Raw genomic sequence first — 24214 nt, forward strand, 5'->3', positions numbered from 1 at the left:
TATTAAAACAGGGGAAGGAGGAAGATGTCCTTGAGTGCCTAAACATCAGAAATAGACAAAACACAGACATAAGATTAGTAAACTCCATAAAGCTTTGCGGTTTAACAGAGGTCCTCCTCTCAGACTCCCACCACTCGACGGTGTAGAGTCTCATCAACATCTCACAAAATGTGTAGCAGCTCTCCAGTGGCCCCTCGCCTGCTTCATAATCAGGATTTAAAGTAATCTTTGCCATCTAAACCTGATTAATTCAGCCCTGCCTACAGTGTGTGTGTGTGTGTGTGTGTGTCTGTGTCTGCTGCTGTCTGCTAAAATGTCGTTTTTGACACCTAACACAGGGGGCGCCAAAGACAAATTCTACACATAGAGGCTGTCACGGTATTAACCTAAACCCTGTAAATGCATTGTTCGGATGGCCTGATTATTGTGGTAATCCATCTTTCCTCTCTATTCAATTTGTGTCCAGTCACTTTGTAAATAGGCTTTTATGTCCATAGGTTAATCATCAACACCCTTTCAAAAGGTTTTTCAGCCATTCGCGAGGCTTAGTAGCTCACTCAGATGAATCCAAAATCCAAAAATCCAACATGACTGATAGTTCCAGTTATGTTGTGTCATTTTGCCTGGTAAATGATGTTAAAGTTGGTTTATCAGCTGTCCTCTGGCCTCCTGATGCTCCCTGCTGTGATCATCGCTCTTGTCTCACAGCACACACGCATTACACTGAAAAGAAGAGAAAAAAACGACGACATGGAGGCATATTTACAGTTGCTTTGCTTCTTTTTATTCATTTCTTTACGTCTCCAATGTACAGTAGTGTTATTGGAAGATAAGATGACAAAAAGGCACAAATTCACAATAAAAGAAAGAAAAACAGGAGACAAGTTAACAGGAGTGAGAGAGAGAGAGAGAGAGAGAGAGAGAGAGTAAGAGAGACAGAGAAAGAGAAAGAGATTTAAAAACAGTTTGGGGTTTTGTGGAATCATTTGGTTTCATATTCTGATTACAAATTGAGGAATCTAACAACAGATATCTATGAGATTGTCTCTGTTCTCTCACAAAATGGGCCTACTGTCAGTATCCACATCTAATTGTCTTTGCTTTTTTTTGTTTTCTCTTTTGTTTTTTGTTTTTTATTGTCTATGTAGCTATAAACTTCAACCCTTTCCGGTAGCCGGTCGAAGCGGCTCCTTAAATGTAGAATAATTTCCACCTCGATCCCCGTCGCTAACCACGGGGAGGGCAAAATCTAACTCGCACCGAGGCTGACACCATCAGCTCATTATGTGGATCAATGAACTGACCCAAGCTGCCGTTATTTGTTTTCCTTTTTTTTTTTGTTTTTTTGTCTTTTTGTCTGGTGAGAGTGTAGTTCAGAGACTGACGACAGAGGTACAACAACACTCAGAACAAAAATATATATCTATACACTGTCCTGCCAATGAGGTGGTGGTCCCTGTGAGGGAGGAACGTGAGGAGAGGAGATAAGTGGGATGGGGCTTTTTGCTGCTTTTTCATATTTTTTTTTTCTTGCCTCTGACTACAAACCACACAGCAACTCAGCAATGTAGTAATGCTTCTTCTTTTTTTTTTTTTTTAAATATATATCTACAGCTGACAATAATCCTCAAAAATATCTTATCAGCACTAAATTTCAGCAACTGTAACTCTGTGGGTCCGCTGAGTGTTTAGCTCTAGGTGGAACGCGAGAGGATCGAGGGTTGTGCTGCTGCAGGTTTGGCAGGACAGTCCGATCTATATATATGTGTTCATCTACATTACTTTATTTACTATTTACAGAGTCAATACATACAGTACATCCACAAATCTCCATGATTCAGTTGGTAGCCCCATCACAGACAGCGAGTGAGATGCTCGATGGACAGAGAGAGAGAGAGACAGAGAGAGAGACAGAGAGAGAGGTGGAAGGGGCTGGACGTCCAAAGAAGGGGGTCGGTGTTCTCTTTAAAGAGGAGGCAACAGAAAAACTGACGTAAATATATACAAAGACGTGAAAAAAGTGTTGCAAGATGGAAAAAAGAGAGTAAATTTTAGTTGTCATAAAGAAGATTTTTCCAAAGCAAATCTAAAGTATTACGCTTGAACAGTTGCCAATATTGCCCTGAGCAGTTGTTAATGTTTTTATGGCCAATAAAAGAAATTTGAATTTATTGGATACTGTGCTTGGGCTTGAGCTGTAACACATATATGTATAGTCTAATGGTTTCATCCCTTCGTGTGATCCTTTAAATTAAATTCCCCGTTGTTTGAACACCAGCTGCTGAAAAATCTGCTGCAAAACATCTGCGTTTTGTTTTGTCGTCAGCTCGACAAAACGGTGATATGTAGCTCACTGCAATTCAGCAGGCCTGGGCTGACGTCAATGCTGCTCTCTAAAAATGGAAAAAATAAAGATAAAAAAACCCCAAATTCTGTAAGCAACTCAGGCTTCTGGTCACCTACGACTCAAATGAAAAGTTCCCTTTTTACGTTTCTGCAAATCACCGATACACTCACATTTCTCACGCGTCATATGTATCGCATCAACATCTCTATGTCTTATCATGTTCACATGTGTATGAGCTGGCGTTCATGTCAGAAGGTGGAGGAATTTGAGTTACAGCTGCCAAGCCAGCGACCACTGGTCATGACTGTAACCACTCAATGTTTCTGACATTTTACAGCCGCGTTTGTGACGACGGAACCAGGTTAACCGGAGCGCGATCTTCTCCTGGCGCTAACCAAAGTGTTCTCGTGCCTCAGCTTAATCAGAACATAATCACTGCACATCTAAAGCTGAACTTGAATCTGAAGAAACGTAAATTTGCAACATAAAGAAACGCAAAGCTTCGACACATCTGTGATTTACAGAAACGTTCACTACCAACATTTATTCTGGCGGTTTGGTTTGCTCCACTCCGTCATGTCATTTTGTTGCTCGCTACAACGGTCTGCCCTATAAAATGAGAAACAAATAAAAATCACTTCTTACAAAATGCTTATGTATTGGGCCAATAGACTTCTTCTTCAAAATTGGACTTGCCAATGGAAAGCCCTTAAGTGGAATTGATCTACGTACTGTTTAACAGACACTCAGATTTCACACAAGTGTGCATTGTAATGCTCTAATTAGATCAATTATGTGCATACATTGTTACATTTTTAAGCAAATAGATGCAAGTGCTAATATTTGATTGAGCTGGTGATTTAAAAATGATCCAGACATTGATTAATATTAACTTAAAGGTGTGATATGTAAGAATTTAAGTTTAAAACATTCGAGAATCATCAACAGAATGCTGACTGACGCTGATGTATCATGTTGCACATATATCTACTGAAATTAGCCCCAGCCCGTCCCGCTCCCTGTCCAGACTGCTAGCTGCATGGCTAACTGAGCTAATTAGCTAATGGCAGCCACAGTTAGCAACAGTAAGGGTGGCCAGTTCTTACATATTGCACCTTTAATAGAGATCTCGCCAAACAGCTGCTCACATCTTCTTGTCAAAAAAGTAGATATGGACCTCAAATCAATCAAACCCCTGCAATTTAAGTGCTTAAACAGAAGGTCTGATTGTTCTGGTGGCAGTTTTTTTTAGCATTGACCCTTTTTTGTAATGATTCAAATGTATTAATTGCCTTTGGACGTTATCTGTTGCTTGCTCTTTAAAGTGTCCACACGGTTAAAAGATGCGGAGCGAAAAGTAAACAAAGGATGGAACAGAGGATGATAAAAGTAACCGAGTGACGACAGAGGAGGCCAAACAGACGTCAACAAGAACAAGAGGGCAGGCTCCTGCTGTTATCACTCCTCTAGCTATATTACTTCCTCCTGTCTTTTTACCCAGCCAGTATCAGATCTCTCCAAAGACACGCCACTGTACTTCACTCATCTACACTCATGCATACACCAAAAAACCACACTATAACAAACAACAGGCTTCGGAATCGGATCCAAAGACGACACACAAATTAAAACCAGCATTTAATAAATAACTAATCAACAACTTAACCATCCTCGACTCTCAGCTCGGGGCTCCGCTTTGCTAAAAAACTGTTGTCCAGGACGGGAAACAAACAGTAGATTGAATTTTTGCGATGATACGGGAGAGACCAACGTGTCATGGTAGTTATTGCTATCGCTGGATAAGACCATTTATCCACTGGAGGTGACAGGATGGGTGACAGGGCAAGGATTGAAGCAGTACGTTTTGCTTTTCAAAGAACCATTTATCTATCTACAGCAAGCCAATAGAGCCGCACGACCGCTAATGGGTAAAATCGCCGCCACGTTAACAAGCACTGCAGTTAAAAAGCGCATGAAGCCTGTCGACAGGAAGACTGTCAGACACGAAGATAAAAAGAGGCTCATTTATGGCTGGTCTGCTGTGCATTTCCCCTTCACTGATTGATACATGACTTCTATCCTTATGTACTATCTGTCTGTGTGTGTGTGCGTGTGTGTGCATCACTGTATGTTTAAAATCGGACTTGATCTTCAACTACTGCATTGTCTGTTTGAACAGTCTGATGAAATTGAAGAGATAGAAATGATTGTGCGAAAGAGAGAAAAAAAATGGCAAGAAACTGTACACAAACGGAAACACACACGCATATACGGTACACACACACAAACAGAAGCGCGCACACAAACTCACAAAGCAGCAGAAAAAAGCCAGAGGATGCCTCGACATACTAAATTTGGGGAATACTTGGGGGGTGGGGGGGCGGGTGTCCTGTATGGCAGGTCAGGAGTACGGCAGAGACATCATACAGCACACTCTCGGCACAATCCCGACCTTTTCAGCTGCAGTTTTGTAGATTTTGCAAAAACTGATTTGAACGACAAAAAAGGAAAACACTGCAGAAAGCGTGACACAAATGGAGAGAAGGAAGCACGATGACAAATCGAAAAAAAACAAAACAAAACAAAAAAAAACAAACAAGAAAAACTCAACACTGAGCAGAAACAGCTTGGTCTGGAAAAAAAAATTAACATCCACAGACAAACTTACAGACAAAATCATTTTAAAAACCCTGTTTATATATATTTATATATATATTTATATATACTGTATATTTCAATACAATAATTCAGCTCCCCGTTACACGGTATACTGTATATACACACCATTGGGATATCTTAAATAGAAATAAACCCTAAAATTGCAGAGATACAGTAAATTACACTATTCTCCGTTAGTTTAGAGACTGAGAGGACTGACTGACGAGATCTATAGTGTTGCTACTGGAGGCCTCAGAGCAGTTAATAAGATGGGGACACTGAATGGAAAAACAAAGAGAAAACAGATGGGAGTCGAGGGGAGGTGGGATGTGGTGGAGATCAGCTGAAAACTGGGTCCAGGTCCCTGAAAACCAGACTGTACCGGGGCGGGTGGGGGCCACAGGAGGGTGGAGGTTTGGGGTCAGGGGTTGTGGGGTTTGGACCGGCCGGTCAGGTGTTGTGTCGGTTGGAATAGTGGGGGGATGTGAATCCGCTGGTGTCTGGGTATTCTGGTCTGAAAGAGAGCGAGAGATTCATTAAGAGTTATTAACTGGCACTCTTCTCAATCGAGTCAGTGACTTTTTCCTGTGTACCTCTGCTTCCTTTGGTGCCCATGTTAACCCATTGGATTGTTTGGACAAATCTGTTTTATTTACTCTGTGTGCCACAAGTGAATCAGCCAAGTAAAGAAACTGATAATCTATTAAACAAACATTGTCACTGCTGTTACATAGCTCCTGGCTCCAGAGAGGGCTTTGATTGTCTCTTGCAGTAAATTTTGTTGATGAAATCAGGTACAATGAAAGGTCACGCAAGACATTTGACTCCCTCTCACCTGATGAGCAGCAGCATTCACAGTCCAACACAACCTCAGTCCTCTAGAGCCACCATCCCTTTCACTGGGTCCTTCACTCTCATCTGCGTGACACACGCAAGACAAACAAATCAACATCAATACGAGATTACGCGATTGAATTACCTTATCTCACTAACATGTTCCCTGATTTAGAGTTCATCTGTTCCTCATGAGTCTCTCTGGCTCTGTCCTCCTCCCGTCTTGTTGCTTTACCTCATCTAGCTCCTTGCGCGTCTCCTCCTCCATGCGACGAATGTCTTCCATGTTCAAGTCAATCCACTTGTCAATCCAGCAGAAGAGCTGACGGTGGAAATTAGTGAACAAACGCTTCTCTTGCTGTGAAGCAACAAAGGAGGATGAAAAGAAATCATTAGGAGTCTCAAGATTTAAGAACAAAATGATAAAAAAAAAAATGTTTGATTATGTCTCGTTCAGTCCTGCTTTACCCTGTTTATCCACTAGAGGCTGGTGCAGCACGCAGCATTACAGTGAGCGGTACTTTTCCACTATTACCTCAAGCTAGCAAAACACACAAACATCTGAAGTAGAGTCCAGGAAGGGAAACATCACAGACATTTCCCAGTAAGAGCGGCATCATGTTTGCCGCTAACGATCTGACCTTAACCTGTGACTATCCAGATGTCACACTGATCATAATGGGACAAACTGGTTTGCACTGCTGTACGAACTGTAAACAAACCTTCTGAATGAAGTTCTCCACTTTATTTTGCAGACCCCACCACTTGAATTTGACAGTGACCAGTTTGTAGGCACACATGTGTGGGCAGTCTTTCTTGTTAGGGAGCTCCTTCTGCAAGACACAGGGAATATCGCATTGTTAACAAAAATCGCTGGGCTATAAAACATCTGAAGAGTGAACAGTTTCTATTCATATTTTGCTGTTAGATTTACATTCAGGGCCATAGCCACAATTTTAGAAATAGACAAGAGAGTTCCCCCAACTGCTTTACACATTCTGACATCTACCTCAATAAGTTTTTAAAAATTTTAATTATTTTGCTTTTTCATATTTTGTATATCCTGAGGGTTTCTTCTAAATGTTAGGCCTAAAAGTGTCTTGAATACGATCTCGACAAGGTTTTTTGTAAAACCACACACGGAACCAAAAACCACTCATGCAAACTGTGCAGCCCACGACACAATAGCTAGGTGTCCTGTGGGCTGCACAGTCATCACCAACAGTTGTCTTGAATTTGAATTAACTCATTTACTTTGCAAGTTTCCTTTGCACTTAAATTGCTCCAGTATGGACGTGAAATAGTGTCACAGTGGGGTTTTGGTTAGTTGTTTTCTATTTTATTTTGTAGATTATATCCCCCTGTGTCATGTTTTCCTTTCTACTTCCTGTATTTGTCTTTTTACTGCCCTTACTCTGACTACAGCTGCGATCCATAAGCCAATCAGTCCTGTGTATTGAAGCCTGTGGTTTCCCCTCACTCATTGTTGGTGTGTCTGTGTCTCTTGTGCCTGTTTTTGACATCTTTTTTTGTCCTCTGTGCTCCCGCTTTGTTCTTTCTGGCTTCTGGTGTTGCTTCAGTATATATCTGAAAATATATACAGTATACAGCTTTAGTCTTTTTCACTGGACTTTCCTTTGCATGCCTTTTCGTTGTTTGCATTTTGGATTTTGGACTTTAGACATCAGGTCATCATTAAAATCTTAACAAATGGGTCTCAGTCTTCTATTTATTGCCTGTAAATTTAACTTCTCTACATTGTCTGTGTGTAAATCCTTCATTTATCTTATCATTTACTTGTTTGTTGGCTTAAAATAGTCAAATTTAAATATATTGAGCTGAAAATAATCACTAGAATATCCACCACCTGTTAGTGGGTGGCTGGACACCAGGTTGCCAAAACCCACAAATTCCTTGAAAAACACGACTTTGGTGTCCTCAAAAGTATCTGTCGCCCTGGTTACATTATGATTTTTTTCCTTTTTTACCAAGTACTTCAACACTTTTTATCATCATCGACACTAATGCTAATAGTAAACAGTAATATGGTTGGAGGTCTATGTTCATCATGTATTTCAGTGGCATCAAATGTGTCTCAACTGAATAACACATCACCAACAAAATGCTGCACCTTCCAGTCGGGTCCGAGAGGGCCTCGTCCTGTCTTCACTGACTTGTACCTGCAGGGATCCTCCTCTGGCTTGTAGTCCTGGTGAGAGACGGGAGAACCCAGAATGAATAAAACACGGATGAGGTGACGAAGACGTGGATAAAGCACGGATCTCAAGCTGCGCATATTCACCTTCGGCTCCACTTGGGTTCTGTCCGCAATATCAATATAGACTACATCCACCTTCTTCCAGGTTTCTGGATCCAAACCGTGTACCTGAAAGAGAACCCCAGCGCACAGATTGGTGCCGATTACGTGAAAAAAAGCCCATAATCTGACGCAAGTGAACAGTAAGATAAATTATTCATGGGTTTGTGGATTTGCATGTTCACGGTTTTTCTTTTCATTATCATATTCATTTACATATAGGAACATTATCCCAAAAAGTCATCCCAAAAACATGACAAACATGAGCAGATCATTAGAATCTTTAATTACATTTTCGAGATGTCCAGTGTCAGGTTTGTGCCATGTCTCGATCTTGATCAAGAAGTTATCTTTCATATACTCGTTCTGTGGAGGGGAAAGAGAAGTAGTCATGGGAGTCTCAATCAGCAAGTCCACAGAACAATCTGAGTCAAAAATCTGAGTCAAAAACGTCGAACAACACCCTGCTCTCATACACATACACACGCACGCACACACACACACACACACACACACACACACACACACACACACACCAACACAACCACATAAAGTAATAGTGTCTGACTATGCCTGCTGCTGCTGCTGTGTCGCTGCAAAAGATCAAATTTCTCTCTCAACTTACAGGCTAATTTGCTCCCTCAATGGGCATCAATATGTCCTGTGTGTCAACGTGTATAAAATGTGTAGGCTCGAGAGAAATAAACCAAAAATACTTACAGTGATAACTGCAGAGCCAGCGGCGAGATGTAAGAAAGCGCAGGAGCAACCAGAGAGAAAAGAAAAGAAATAATACAGTTGAGCAACATACGAGAAATGTAACAAACATTTACGGCGTTGGACATTGTACAGAGGTCGAGGGGACGTAGAAATATGTGTGTTTGTGTGTGTGTGTTCAGGTTTGTGCCTGTGAACGTCCCGTGTGCTGGTAAGACAGATGGCTGTCAGGCAGCTTGCAGTGTGTGTGTGTGTGTGTGTGTGTGTGTGTGTGTGTGTGTGTGTGTGTATATGTATGTCTGTGTGTGAGATCTCGGGCTGAAAGGCTCGAGTGATTGCATGGCTCTTCTCACTGGACATACAGTTAATTATTCAGCGACTCCTTCAAGGTGACAGAGAGCCAGAGACAGACAGAGGGAGAGAAATGAAAGAGAGAGACAGAGGCAGAGACAGAGACAGGTACCAGAGAACAACAATCTCTTTGACAGTTCAGCATCTATGTGACCTCGATGTCATTTGAGTCAGTCCTACTCACATATTTTAAGGACCAACGTGCAGATTATTTTTAGCATCACTATTTCCTCCGGCTGGCAAAGAGGTCCTTTAAAATGGACAATGTTCACGAAAGTTACAGAAATCCAGGGTTAATATGCAATTTCAGTTAGTATGGTGGGTATGATTGCAGCCTCCAGAGGTTGAAACGTTAAAAAATAGCTAATATCGCAGGTTTTAAAAGGTTGGGTAAACACAGTGACATAGATTTTCTGTGCTCAGTAGATTAAAAGGTAGTTTGGAAGACGGGACTTCCTCCTGGGACCTCTTTGTATGGATCGATGGAGTGCTTGTTTAGATTTCAAGAATAGTAAAAAAAAATCCTGCTTTCATTTTACTGTCGACTGAACCTCTTGATGGGCTATGTACTAGACCTTGCTTTAAAAACAAAAGCAAAAAAAAAGATCAATAAAAACTTAAATGCCATCAGTGGTAATGAGCGTTCTCATTTTTTGGTGTACCACTATAAAGCAAAAGCAAGTCATAGTGAGCGTTTCATATTCAATAGGTGTCGTACTGTGAAAATAAGGATCAAAACATGTCACTAATAATAAATAATGATTAAATTGAAGGCTAATTGAAGGTTTATGTGTCTGCAAGTGTGTGTGTCTGTGTGTGCATGTGTGTGTGTGTGTGTTACCTGTGCGACAGTATGGGTATGCGTTCCAGGCCTTCTCGTGGATGTTGAGAGCTGAAGCCGGAGCCAACATTCTGACGAATGACGGCACTTTACTTCACGGCGGAGGAGCATGGAAGGAACAGACAGCGGTAAGTTTGACATAATGATGATGTACGATACAATAAAGATTGTTTTTTGTTCAAACGTCCTTAAATTCTTTCGAATTTGACCTAAACATTAACGTTTTACCAACGACCTACCTTCATTACCTACAGTGCACCTTAGACACTGAGTGACATCACTATAGGCAGTTTATCAGATTACATCTAGAGCCACAGAAGGCTTTATACCAAGACCTGTACTTAAAGCCTGTAAATACACAACTGATGTGTACAATGGTGGAGTCAAACACTGAAGGGAAAGATGGCAATTTGGGAAATGTCCATATTTTGTGTTTTTTTTGCCTCTGATGAGAAGCACAGTGTCACTCTCATGTCAGTAAGATAAATATGAAGCCCGAGCCAGCAGATGATAAGCTTAGCTTCGCCTAGCATTTAGCCTGGAAGCAAGGGGGAGAAACATCATGCTAAACCCGCATGGTGAATGTGGTAAACATTGTACATGCCTAGCATCAGTGTGTTAGCGCAGCCATTGCGAGTGTATTTTCGCGCTCACGTTAGCATTTAGCTCAAAGCGGGCGAGAGTCCCTGACAGGGCGTGTGCTGCGTTGTCAGTCAAAGTCGGAGGGCAGAATCTCCGAGTTAAAACTTTTGCCCTCCCAGGTGTTCCACGAGTTCAACAGCAAATGTTGACAAAAAACACTTGAGATAACAGCTGCCATTATACATGTTATATTTGACTGCACCTTTAATATGGAAAATGTATCTAAATATTTCACTGCAACATTAGTCTGAAGTGGGGCGGCTGTAGCTCAGCGGGTAGAGCAGGTCGACTAGTGATCGGAAGGTCACTGGTTCAAATCCCAGCTCCGGGCAGGGCTGAGCTGCATGTCGAAGTGTCCTTGAGTGAGATACTGAACCCCACATTGCTCACTAGTGAGGGCCCTGCGACGAGCTGGCGACTTATCCAGGGAGTACCCTGCCCTCGCCCTGTGACATGACTGGGATTGGCTCCAGCAGCAAGACCCCGCAACCCCATGGAAAGGGATAAGCGGTTCGGACAATGACATGACATGACATGACATTAGTCTGAAGTCAAAACTTAGGACAGAGTCAGGTCCCGCCCCCGCTTCAAGTCTTTATGTTAAGTTAAGCTAGCCTGGCTGCTGCTGTTAGCATACGCAAATGAGAGTCTTTTCATTTAACTTCTGTTAACCAAGAAAATTGTCTTATTTCTCAAAACTATTCCTTGAAAAGCAGTGGTCGTTTGAAGACAGAGGAAGAAGACTTTCAAGTGATGCGATAACAGACTGAAGGAGGAACACAAAGTAATGGACAGGAGCTGAGAGATGTGGCCCGGAGGGAGACATGAAGGAAACAGTCGTCCTCAGCAGCGAACGCACGACTGCTTACCTCTGCAAATGGTAGATTTTGTGTGTGTACTGTCCCTTCTCTCCTTCTTTCTCGTACGGCTCATTTTTAAGCACCTCCACTCCTTCGCCTCCACCCGTCTCATTCTTACTGGCCTCGGCCACAGAGTACAGCTGGCCGACCTGGTACTGGAAAAAAAAAGAGGAAAAGAAGAACAGGTTGAATCAAGGGAGAAGGGGTGCATGATGGGAGAAAAATAAGGAGCTGTGTGTGAGCTTTCACAGTCACAAACAGGCATCCATTTTTTTTTCCACGTTTCCAGGGTTACACAAAGTGCGCGCTATTTATTTATTTATTTATTTTTTCATTTCAACGCTCTCGTCCTCTCATTCTTCCATCTCGTGCATTGTGAGGACAATGGCTCCTTTCATTTCTTAATCACCTCTAATCCACCACATAACCTCTGCACAAAGCTGGACCAGAGCGAGACACACTTACAACATCACAAAGATGGAACAAGTGGATACGGTCAGAATTACGAGACCGGAGAGATTACAGTTATTATTTATACTCGAGTAAGACAGCGTTCCGTGAAATGAAAACCATGGGAAGGTTACGCACACATAACCCTGTGGTGAATTTCAGCTTTACAGAGAAGAAACAAAAATCCATGAGCCAGAGTGGATTTGTCATTGAGAAGTCCCTCATCCTGCCAAGGATAAACAACCTTTCTGAGAACAGTCCTATGAGTTTTATTTCTTTACAAAGCACAACTACGTCTGACAGAATGTCTCATTACAGAGTCAAATGGTGATCTCCTCTTGTGATCCTCAAATAAACTCAGGAGAGATGATTCAACATGAAAAAAAGAAAATTATATATAAATACATGCTGTATTTTGGAGCACAATTAATGCTTAAAGATGAGCATAGCATAACAGAACATATAGGACATTGTAAAAAGGCAATAAATACAAACGGGTCAATTTAAACATGACAAAACTAATTTAAGTCTATATAAAATCTACCTTTATGTGTTTTTGATGCTTTCTAGAAATACAAAATTATTGCACAAAAGAACAAACAAACTTTACTTGTGGATTAAATTACTTGTGGACAGTCAGTTCTGATGTTTGGGATTAAATTGGTTCATCTTAACTTTGTACAAGTAATTGATCGAATGTTTAAACAAATAAAGGATTCCAGAAAAAAATGTGACATTATTGTTTTGGATTGCTGAAGTGTCCTTCCATCAAGGACCATAATAGCTATACATTTTCTCTCTTTGTATGCATGTCGTCCCCCGCAGTGGACAGATATTTTGAAGCCATTTTTAACCATTTAGATGTGTGTACAATGTCCATATCGCCCAGTGGCTTCCTCTTTGGTTCATAAATTGGCTAAAGGCTCCAGGAATGTAACTGCATGATCAAGGCTCCTGTGAACTTCTTCACCTTAAAAGACTAAAGAATAAAATCCTCTCCTATATGTGCATGTAATGCTCTACGCACCATTATTTCAGCTCCAAATCTAAATGTAGATTTTTTTTTTTTTTTGCCATCACAGCAACCAAAAACATCCTCTTAAAGTCTTTTTTAATGTTAAGCGTTGATTTTCCTCCATCAAGAACATTTTCTCCTGTTATTTAATTTGACCATCTGCAGCGAATTTCCAAGCTCTCGGAGCCGATTTTTCTCTGACCACTTAGAGCCCTCAGGCAAGCAAAGAAGTGATTAGACTTTGGTAGTAATTTCAGATAATTCATACATCATTATAGCTGTAACTGTGAAATCAACCGGGGCAGTGAATTGAGGCCAAATCCCAGATTTACTCGCAGGGAGACTGGGCGGTTGGACTTTAACCACTGCCCATGCATCCTTCAGTTGATGGCAGCTCCTCAATATGTTCAGTGTCAGCCAGTAGTTCTGGGTGTTGAAAAGGTGACCAAAACATAGCATCAGTGAACAGAAGAGCCCCTTCTATCCAGAACCTCTTGACCCTTTCGCCTGCATATAAAAGGTTGCTCTTTCACAGCAACAAAGACACAGATAACTCATGCCAAACAGGTTTAAAGAGACTCTTCCCTCAGCTGCCAACTAAACAAATGGGATGCAGGGACAACAAGGCCTCCTGGGTAACCGTGTTGGACAAATATAATTCAACCTTGACTTGCGGGGTGAGTCCACGTCCGGTTATACCAGAACTTCCTTCTCTCACTAAAAAAAAAAACAAACAAAAAACCAAAAAACACTTTGAGCTCAGATCGACTCCTGGAAAGAGGTTTGCAGACAGGAAACTCGATTCACAAAATACTCCAGGGGTTTCAATAGCTGGAACGCTCTCATTCAACAAAACAAGTCCTCTGTTCAAGAGATTAATCTATCCTTGTCCCCAGTGAAGCTACAACTGATGTGGTTTCTGAAAAAAGGTCTAACTTGATCAAACTGAGTTGTGAGCAAAGAAATGAAAGAATTGAAAGAATGGGAATCAACTCAAATCAGTGATGGACTTGACTACAGTCCTGAAGGACTGAAGATCGCTATTTCAGAGAGTCAGGATGTAGACAGGCAGACAGAGGAGACAAAGATCCAGAGGGATGTGATTCACTGACATGTAGTTCCAGAGACAGGGGACATTACTCAACTGTACTCAGGCTCTGTGGCTCATGCTTTGGACACACAATTCTCTTTTAGAATTTTTCCAGCATCTAATTGTGACAGAGCGTGCTGACTGCGACTGCTGCTTCATTTAGAGAAGCGATGAGGATGAAGGCCACAAACATGCGCAGTAAATGAGAAAGCAACACGTTATTGTAGATTTAAAGCCTCCATCAGCAGCGGAGGAGGAAGTACTTAGATTTTTAACTTACAGGATAAATTGACCCGAAAATGAACTTCACCCCCTCGTGCTGATGGAAGGTTTGTAGTCTACAAAACATTTCCAGGGCTTCAGTGTTGCAGCATTCTCCTAAACAATTGAAGTAGATGGGGACTTGTTTTAAAACTTAAAAAAAAAAGAAAAAAAGAAAAAGAAACAAAGAACTAATACTTTTACTGAAGCTTGTGTGGTATAATCCAAGTCTTTGAATGAGGGGGCTTCTGGAGACTTGAATTATCGCAGACAAGCTGTATGGAGCCATTTGCTTTTAGTTGTTCAGAAGAATTCTGCAATTCTTCGTTTTGCTGTGAATCTTCAGAAATGCTGTGCAGACCACGAAACTACACCCGACATTCCATCAAAATGAGGGTGTGCAGATAATGACTGAATTTTTATTTTCGGTGAACTGTTCCTTTAAGTAAAAATAGCAGTGTGACAGTGTAGAAACACTCCCTTACAAGTATCTGCACAGTAACTGATGGTACAGCTCTCAAATAAATGTAGTATAAAAAGTACAATATAAAACCATAAAATAGAATCCAAATACTCAAGTATACTTAAAAAAAAGTAGCTCAAAATTGTACCGCAACGCAGTACTTGAGTAAATGTACTTTGTTGTTTTCCACCACTGTCCATGAGCCAGAGGTTATGCAAGGAAAGGAAATCAGTGGGATGAGTTGCTCCATCCTCTGGCTTTGACGTACAATAAGCACAGATTTGAGCAGTCAGACGATATTTTCATTCATGCCAGACACAACGGAGATGCCCATGAAAAAATAGATTCCGTCAGGTTTTAAACCTCCGCAGAGAATTAGAAAGATTTTCCATTTGTTTTCCCCATCTGCATGTGACAAAATATGAGTATGTATAGAAAGTATAAAGAGGATATCTCGCTCTAATCTCATCCGTAAAACCGGTCATCACGTCTTTGGGGCTTTGCGTGCTGCTTCACGCTCACAGATGAAAGTGTTCATAAGGGTGTAAGAGCAGATTAGGTGCTTGTTGACTGCAGTCATCATCAAATATTGATCTGTAAGTCAAATGTCTCCACCAAGACCAGATTACTCCCATGTCAGTACAAATAATGCATAAATATGAGGGAGAGAGGGAGGGGCTCATGAGTCGGAGTCATGGAAGTAGTTTCAGGTGTCTCATTTACGATGCAGGCCTGAATAAAGCAGCAAACTGCAATGGAAATGAGGATAGCACGGAGGAGGAGGGAGAAGAGGAGGACGAGGGCGGTGAAGGAGGCCGCGTTCATTCACAGTCCGTCGAGATAACAAGTTTTATCATGACTTGGTGGTTGCCGCTGTGTATGTATTTCTATGCATAGAGTGAGCGTGCGATTACAGTCCTGTGTGTGTGTCAGAACTTCAGCACAAACACATTAATAGTCCAGAGGTCACCCCCCCACCCAAAAAAAATAAGAGCAGCCTAAGTGAGGGAAGGCGCTCGTGCTTCACTCTTCCGAATACAGTGAGCCAAAGAATCAGATAACAAAAGCTGAGCCCTGAGCCATTTTAGCTAACACACACACACACACACACACACACACACACTCTGACAAAAAATGAAATTAAACTTACCTCCTCAACAGAGATAGGAAGAATCACTCGACTAGGAGAGAAGACAGAAAAAAGGAGGGAAGTTAGTTACTTTATTTCAAATCTTGAAGTAACAATCAAACGAAAAACGTTTCTCCTCCTCAACGCTGCATGTCGGATCAGTTTGTTGCATATTAGCTCACTCCTAGAACTCAACAACTGCCTTCCATTCTCACCAAGCACAGTTTATTCTGGATCGTTTTAATCACGTCGACTCTCAGGCTGTCTGTGGTGTGATTGTTGTTTAAGCCTGCGACAGTTTGGATGATAATATGACATTCATCCCGCTATAATTTGGTAATAAACAACCTTTATCTGTGAACTCCATTAGCCTGGAGTAATCCCGTGAACAACAAACCGAGCTCCGTGATGCTGTCTCGGAGGACGCTCTCCAACAGGGGTTTAGAGTTAGGAACTCTATGAGCTACATGTACGGACTTCATTAAGCTCGAACACAGTACACCGTATAAGTTGTCGAGGAATTGTTGCTTCTTTCCACAGTAAAGAGTAGACGACCTTCAATGTTTTTTTGAATTATTTTGCCATGGCACATTACCCCTTCATTAGCAATAATTGTAGGATTACAAAATCTACCATGCATTCCAAAATGAAACAATTAACAGCCTGTTAAGTATGAAATTCACATATTTTACTTTGACACTGTAACACTGAGTCACCAGGAGAGAATGAATAATATATTCATCGAGAAGATGAAAAGAGACGCTTTTCAGGCTGAGCAGTTCTTCTCAAAAGGTTTCTAACAGCTTCTACAGGAGGCGATACACAGTCATTTCTAATAGGATGTCATTATAAGTTTTTTAATTATCTAGAATCAAGACAAGGTATTTGTACAGCACATACATGTGAAATTTTGCTCACTCACACACAACAGCCACCTTAATATGCCAGATTCTTTTCATCAAAACCCCTCCATTATTCCCCCCCCGGAAAATGAACGACAACGTTCTGAAAGCACCCTTTCTCCCAATGTTAAACAAAGTTATTTAAAAATCCTGGGTCTGTCCCATCAACTGGATCGGCACCAAAAGTTAATGGGGCCTCTACCGGGCTGAGGCCCATCAAAAACCTCCTCTGTGAAGGTAATAAAAGTTTACATTCTAAGACTACAAAAACTGCTTTGCCAGATGCACACCATTACAGTTGTCAACTATGAAATCGATTGCAAACTATTTCGAAAAACTAATTAATCAGTTTGAGTCATATTTTAAGAAAAAACAATAGCTTCTTGAATGTGAGTATTTACTGGTTTCTTTACTCCGCTATGACAGTAGACGGTTGAGAAGAAAACAAGACAGTGGAACACATCCTCCTGGGCATTTGGATGCAATCGTTGATATCTGTCGCCATTTTCTGACATTTTGTAGACCAAACAACCAATCAATTAATCGGGTAAAATAATCAGAACAATCAACAGTGTAAATAATCTGTTTGCCCAGCTGCTCTTCATGCTCATGATTCTGGTGTTATCCATCTGTGTGGATATTACTGCTTGTGCATTTTTAGTAGTTTTTAATTGTTTTCAAAGTTACAATAAATTGCTTCTACTTTTCCTGGAGGTCAGGTGAACAACAGCGCCTCCTTGTGGTCCTAAACTAAACACGCTCGTGGCCAACAGTGGCTGAACTGTACCTGGTTGTTGAAAAGGCACATGTACACAATCCCAAAATTCTTTTGGACAACACCACTTCACATTGATGTTATTCATGTAGGAAATGGCATTCTGCGCTCCTGCTGTTTTGTCCTTTGCTGTATTTAGTTTGTCTCAAACATTTTTTTTCCCCTTGCTCCACCATGTTTACAAAAGAGTGCTGGGAAAATGGAACTGGATAACAAACGGTCACACAAGTCGTGCACCGACAAAATGACGACGTCTGTGCCAACACGCTCTTTCAGAACGAGCCAAGAGCAAATTTGCTTTTGTGCACATTGACAAGGTGGCAGCCGGCCCAGTGAAACTAAAAATAAAAGATGGATGGTAAAACACTCAGCTTAGGGCATGTTTTTAACATGTTGAACTACACAAACTATGCAAATTTAAAAAATTACTCTGTTAGCCATTATAAGGGCTGTCAACAAATCATACTGATTTTTTGTAGTGAAATACATATATTCGCCTTTCCCTACAGTATTTCACTGAGAAATCCACTCCACACAATTACCACTGTGACATGATGATCAGTGTTTCAATTTTAAGGAGAAATATTCAGCTTTTTTTCCTCTTTCTTTCAGTGTTTAATACAAGTTTTTGTGCATGTAAAAGATCTCGAAAGTTAACCAACAGAAGCTCCTCACACCCACAGAAAAACACAGCTCCTGAACGCCTCGTCAGTAGTCCCGCCTTTTATTCTGTGACATCATGCTGTGTCACCATATCACACATTTCCACAATTTATGCCTAGCAGCTTATTTGGCGGATTAGAATTAATTTTGCACAGCCGTTAGCGGTGCTGGCTCAGGCACGTGTGAGCTGACCAATCAGAGCAGGCTGGGTATTCAGGAGGTGGTGGTGGTGGGGGCCTTAAAGAGACAGGAGCTAAAAGAGAGGGGGAGTTCAGTGATGCAGCTCTGGACAGTATGAGGAGAGGGATGAGCTTTTTGAGCATGTAAACATATTCCAGTATTAACCCCAAAATAAAATCATGAGCCAGAAAAAGAGCATAATATGTGTCCTTTAAGATATCTCAAAAAAGGAGGTTAATGTGTTGATCCACAGTCAGCACTGCTGCTTTGGTTTGAAAAGCCACTAATGTTCCCCCTGATACCGTAATCTAATATCTAATGTAATAAGCTGCAACAGAATGAAATGTAATGTAATAAATCCCTTATTGCGGCTTGTTATGAATTGCAAGAAGTAAGAAATAAAATGAAAATAACACATCAGGAACAGCTGGGTGCGGCGTGGAATATAATCACAGTTTGATGAATCTGATACATGGAAAAGATGGTGGGGATGGTGACGGATAACTCGAAACTGGAACTTATTTGGTTTGATCCTTTGCAGCTCCAGCACACTTTATAGATCTGCCCACAACACGTAAAGAAAAACACACACAGACACACAGACACACACACACACACACACACACACACACACACACACACACACACACACTATTACAGAGCCTGTTTATATCACATGCAGATGGGAGCAAGAGCTTAAATGCGCCGCACTTCCTCCTCTTCCTCTGACACCATGTACAGTACGCAGCTTTGTTGATTGTTCTGTGACTGTGCAATGTATGCCTAAACTCAGATAATCCCGCATCCCACTCGCCACTGAGCGTAATCTGGGTCTGAGTCCCTGCCAGACAGTGGATGGGAGGCCAGATGCTGCAAGGAAGGCAGAGACTGATATCAAACGACAATTTAAAAACTTACAGTTTATCTTCTAATTTACTTGATGATGAAGTGTCGCAGCTATTTGTCAGTCGAGTAGATGGAATAGAGATTTCACACTTCTTTTTATGAGTCAGTCCCTCAAAATGAGTCGTTTGCGTGGCTAAATATGGGGTTAATGTTCAAAAGAGCAAATTTTAATACTTAGTAGAATTTGGGATTTAGTTGAACAAGGATTAAAGTCACCTTAATGCTCTGTCTCTCTCTCTCCCTCTCTCCCTCTTTCCCTCTCTGCCTCTCTGTAAATCTCCTTGGTGTAAAGGTCTTGACAGGAAGATCAGGTGTCTCTCTGTTGCTTCAGAAAACAAACACCCCTCTCCTCTCCCGCAAGGCCCATCCATTCTGTCTCCTCACCTCAGCCCATCCCTGCTCTTTCACTCGCCTCCCCTCCCATTCCCTTCATCACACACGCTGCGTTTTGCAGAGTGGCTCCTGTGGATTGCCGCACACCTGCCAAAGCTCATGGAAGTGGCGAAAAAAAAAAAAAAAAAAGTGGACCAGGAGTGATTTTTAGGTCAGTGGTTCAGGTGAGCAGCGCAGAGTCAAAAAGAGCAGGAGACAAGGATCAAGTCACCGCCTCTTGACCTCTTGACTCATAATGGTCTGCTGGTGGATGTGTGCGTGTGCATGGCGGGGCCTGTGTGTGTGTTGGCAGCGCGCACAACCGCGTTCAGCATTTAATCGTGACCGATTTAATTAATTTCCAGGCAGACTGCTGAGACCCAGACTCTCCCTAATCACTTCAGATCTTTAGCCCATGCCATCACTCTCATCCCAACCTTTTTTTTTTTTTTGTGGTGGGCCATTAATTGATTAAATGCATGTGGTGGAGAAATCAAGATGGTAATGAACGTCGATGAACGTGGTCCTTTTATAGCCAGACTCGGATCAATATAGATTTTTTCAGGATCAGATTTGGTTATTTTGAGGCTGAGGCTGCCAGATTACAGTAGCGTAGCTCTATATAACAATGACAATACATTGGAAAAATCATCAGAGGAAAGGGAAGAACACAATATTCTAACGATTCCATAGAGCGGATGGCGCAAAATAATCCGAGACGGTTCTCTAACCATGGTTGCAGCGGTCCACCAGCCTCGAGATATACCATAGAATGAAAAAGACTGTTAACGTGCAATGTTGTTATTTTGCAAATTTTCAACTGTAATGGAAAAACCCATTTGTTTGTACCTATGAATTAGTTGTCTAATTTGGTGCTGCCTTTTCAAAATAATGTCCACATAATGTCCGTAAGAGAAGAGACTTAGAGTCTCTTCTCTTCCATTGAGTGTTTTTGCTGAATTTTAGTTAACTTAAGCTACACAATGTATTTGTGATGTCAAAGGTATCCGGGTATTCAGATATTCCCAAGTCTGGAATGCTAGCTGCCGGCTAACTGCTAATGGCAGCTACAGTTTACAGCAGCAGTTAGTTGTTAACCCAGTGACATGTCCCCCCCCCCCCCGTTTGTTGTGAGTACGATTTTACAGGTAGACAAGTCTCACATATTTACCCTTTAAACTAGAAACAAGCTGTAAATTATCATTACTATTACAGCAAGCAAGCTGTGGAAAAAACTGTAATAAACCGCTAACCCTACTGCCAGTTGTTTGTCGTAAAATCTAGAAAGTGTCCTCGAATTCAGTGTGACGGCTACATACGTTGAAACATTACAGTAGGAGGGCTGTGGAAAGAACAGTAAAATAACCCTGCTGCCAGTTTTTTACCGTGAATTTACAGTCAGCATATTTTACAGTGTACTGTAAACATGTGTTCATCTACAGAATCATACTGCAAAAGCTCTCAATTTCAGGTTTCTATCAAGTTTTTTTGTCTGTCGGGACATAGTGTCAGTGATGGAACGCAACTAAGGACATTGACTCAAGTACTGTACTTGAGTTTGAGGGCGAATGTTGTACTTTTCACTTGCACGGCATTTATTTGATAACGTTTGTCACTGGTTACTTTGCAGGTTATGCGCTGCATCAAAGCAGCGTACTTTATACATGTATGTATTGTTACTCTGCAGTCAAATACAAAAAAAAAGTCTCTGACCATCAGAATAATGATAATAAATGAATGAATGAATAAAATAGCGCCTGATACTTAGGTAGTTTTAGTGTCGGACAGCTCATCGGAGACTTCTTTTTCCAAGTTACCCGGAGTCATATTTTAACATGACATCTTTACGTTTACGATGGAAGGATGACTTTTGGTTACTTTGTACAACACTGCATACTATTTTGTGAGGATAAGACAAAGTGTTTTCATTACTGTATGACTCACTGTAACTGATGATAATAATAATAATAATAATAATAATAATAATAATAATAATAATAACTGTGCAAAACTATTGATATTTCCTGATTGTACTGTGATATCATGAGGAAACCAAACTGGAGACTTTTTTTTCCTTTTTTTTCCAGGAGGGTCACGAGCTCCTTCAGGCTAAACGTGTCTCGTGCACAACTGACACCAGCTGAGAGCGCGAAGCTGAAGGAGGCAGCTTCCTGTCCGAGGCGGACCACCACGACTTAATGTGCGATTTATACTGTTTTTTGTTTTGATTTTTTTTTTTTGTTTTCTTTTGTTTTTTTTTTTCAGTTTTTCTATTTCAAGGCCAATATCATCTACCATCATCTGCCTCATTCTAAACCACCAGCTGACTGTGAGCAGGCCTCAGTCACTTTATCCTCTCAGCACACTGAGGCCTGCTGTAAAAGCGACGTGTTGAAGTAACGTGTCAAAAAAAAAAAAAGACACAAAAATCCCCCAATCGTCCTCTTTCGCACGCACGACCCTGCTTTCCATGCGATCCCGTCCCTCCGGCCCCAGCTGTCACATTCTCAGAAATGTCTGGTGCGTCAAAACCTCGACGCTTGCCCGTATTTTGTTTTAATTCATTTTATTTCTCCTACCTGCCCACTCCCACCCCCTCCTCATCTCATCCCTCTCCACCTCTGGGCTCCCTCTCCACCTCCTCGTCTCCATTCCTCCAGAGGTAAATGCCGGAATGCTCCCATCGGTCGTTTCACCTTCACCGCGCATCAATAACATGGCCACAGCGGCTTTACACGGATGGACGCTGGCACGGCACGGCACGGCACGGCACTGCACGGCTTAGCCTCGCTACACCAGCCATCCCTCCCTCAGCACCATCACTGACACCACTCCTCTCGAGCATCCTTCATGTTTGCACCAGAGCAAAGGACATTTTATCATCCCTCCGTGAGTGAAAGCCTCACGACTCCACTTGATGCAAAAAAAAAAAAAAAACGTGAAGGGCACAGCCATGCCTGCGCCGGCTGCTGATGCAACTACACCCGCCGCTTTTAATAGAATCGATCTATTTATTCGGTGGATGCTCGAGGGGCTGATGGAGAGTTGTGATGAGGCTTTGCGTGAAATAAAAACGATGACGGCCATGGAGACGAGCCGGGTGCCGGGATGTCGACATCACCCTGGCCGCACTCTTGTAATTCCACTCTCGGGCGACTGGCCACAATGTCAGCGCTTGCAAAGGGGGGAAAAGAAGCAGCCGGATAAACGCGCACACAGCCTCCCCCTCTCCCATACATGCACACACGGTTACTTACAATTCCTTTATGAGCATTTTTTTTGGCGGTGCGGTGTATCCCAGCGGGGAGCAGCTCCAATGCAAAGGTCCAGAAATAGGGTCGATCCCTCCCTCCGATAGTCTCTTCTTTCTCCGCTTGCTTCTCTCCCACCTCTCCCCCTCTATGTCATTCTACCTCCACAGTCGCTTATTTTCTTCAAATTCACTTCCTGATCGGGGCCGCGACGCGGCGTTGCTGTTGCGCGCAGAGCACCGAGCAGGCCTGTAGAGCGGACTACACACAGAAAGGGATGGTTCACCTCAGCGCGGGGTGGGTGGTGGTTGTGCTGCTGGGGTCCAGGCAATTTAGATATCAACAGTCAGAGAGCATAACTCAGATATCTCATTTATATGGAGGAAAATAGTCATCACAGTTTATAGTTTTATGTACATATTTATTCATTATTTTAAAAATATTATATATTTCGGTACAAGATTTATTTGAATACTTATACATGTTTTATTATTACTTTTTGTACTTCTTGATTGAGTCTTGTATGAAATCTTGTTTGTATTCATTGTGTGCAATATATAACTGACATAGACAATGTCTGACTAGGGAAATGCTCACCCTGAAAGCCATAAACAACTGAAATATATAGGACTATATAGTAGATAATGATGAGTTACTTCATGAGCTATGTTAATGAATCATTAGATAACGATAAGTTCATCAATATCTGTCAATCAACATTGTGACCTCTGGCTTTGTGGGTTGGCTCTGATTAACCATGAACCAGCAGTTGGCTTATTAATTACTAATTACTTATCCATTAGTTAGTCTTTTGTGTGCCTTCAAGTAAAGGGAAAAATATTGTTACCAATACATACTCATTAATTAGTAATTACTTAATCAGTAATTACTGAATTACTACACAAATTACTGAGTAGTTACAAGGTAGACTCATTCATTACTATTACTAGGTACTCTTGTCCACTTTTGAGCAAAGTAGATAGAAATATGAGCTCAGCAACAGATACATTCATGAAAATAAAGAACAATGAAGGACAATATAAAAAACAAACTGTAATAAATGTGATATAAAACAAGTAGCACCAAATTGATCCCTCTGCAGTAACTGCTGAAGTTTAGTTTTGAAATGATCCCAGAACCGGATCCAGTTTGAGTTCTGCAGTTTAGAATATAAAACAGGTCAACAGTGG

General features: G+C 41.5%; 1 protein-coding gene across 1 annotated transcript; it reads right to left on the bottom strand.

Annotated features, from left to right (window-relative positions):
• Positions 1-1340: 1340 nt before the first annotated feature.
• On the bottom strand, positions 1341-23322 carry pitpnab (phosphatidylinositol transfer protein, alpha b). The gene is made up of 12 exons (XM_037120823.1): positions 23031-23322; positions 15997-16027; positions 11577-11722; positions 10066-10157; positions 8877-8884; positions 8448-8522; positions 8142-8225; positions 7971-8048; positions 6562-6672; positions 6075-6197; positions 5841-5923; positions 1341-5519 (listed from the first exon to the last, which is right to left on the bottom strand). The coding sequence occupies exons 1-11, from the start codon at positions 23045-23047 to the stop codon at positions 5876-5878; spliced, it is 813 nt and encodes a 270-aa protein (XP_036976718.1). The 5' UTR covers positions 23048-23322; the 3' UTR covers positions 1341-5519; positions 5841-5875.
• Between the last annotated feature and the right edge of the window lie 892 nt (positions 23323-24214).

The sequence above is a fragment of the Acanthopagrus latus genome, chromosome 13, assembly GCF_904848185.1.
Source record: "Acanthopagrus latus isolate v.2019 chromosome 13, fAcaLat1.1, whole genome shotgun sequence".
In the NCBI taxonomy this organism is placed as follows: Eukaryota; Metazoa; Chordata; class Actinopteri; order Spariformes; family Sparidae; genus Acanthopagrus; species Acanthopagrus latus.

Bases quoted from the DNA above. Each gene is read 5' to 3' on its own strand.
- pitpnab (XM_037120823.1), bottom strand. The intron at 10,158-11,576 runs GTAAGCAGTCGT...TCCGCCGTGAAG, and splicing joins AAAATCTACCATTTGCAGAG to TAAAGTGCCGTCATTCGTCA. The intron at 5,924-6,074 runs GTAAAGCAACAA...TGTGTCACGCAG, and splicing joins CGCGCAAGGAGCTAGATGAG to ATGAGAGTGAAGGACCCAGT.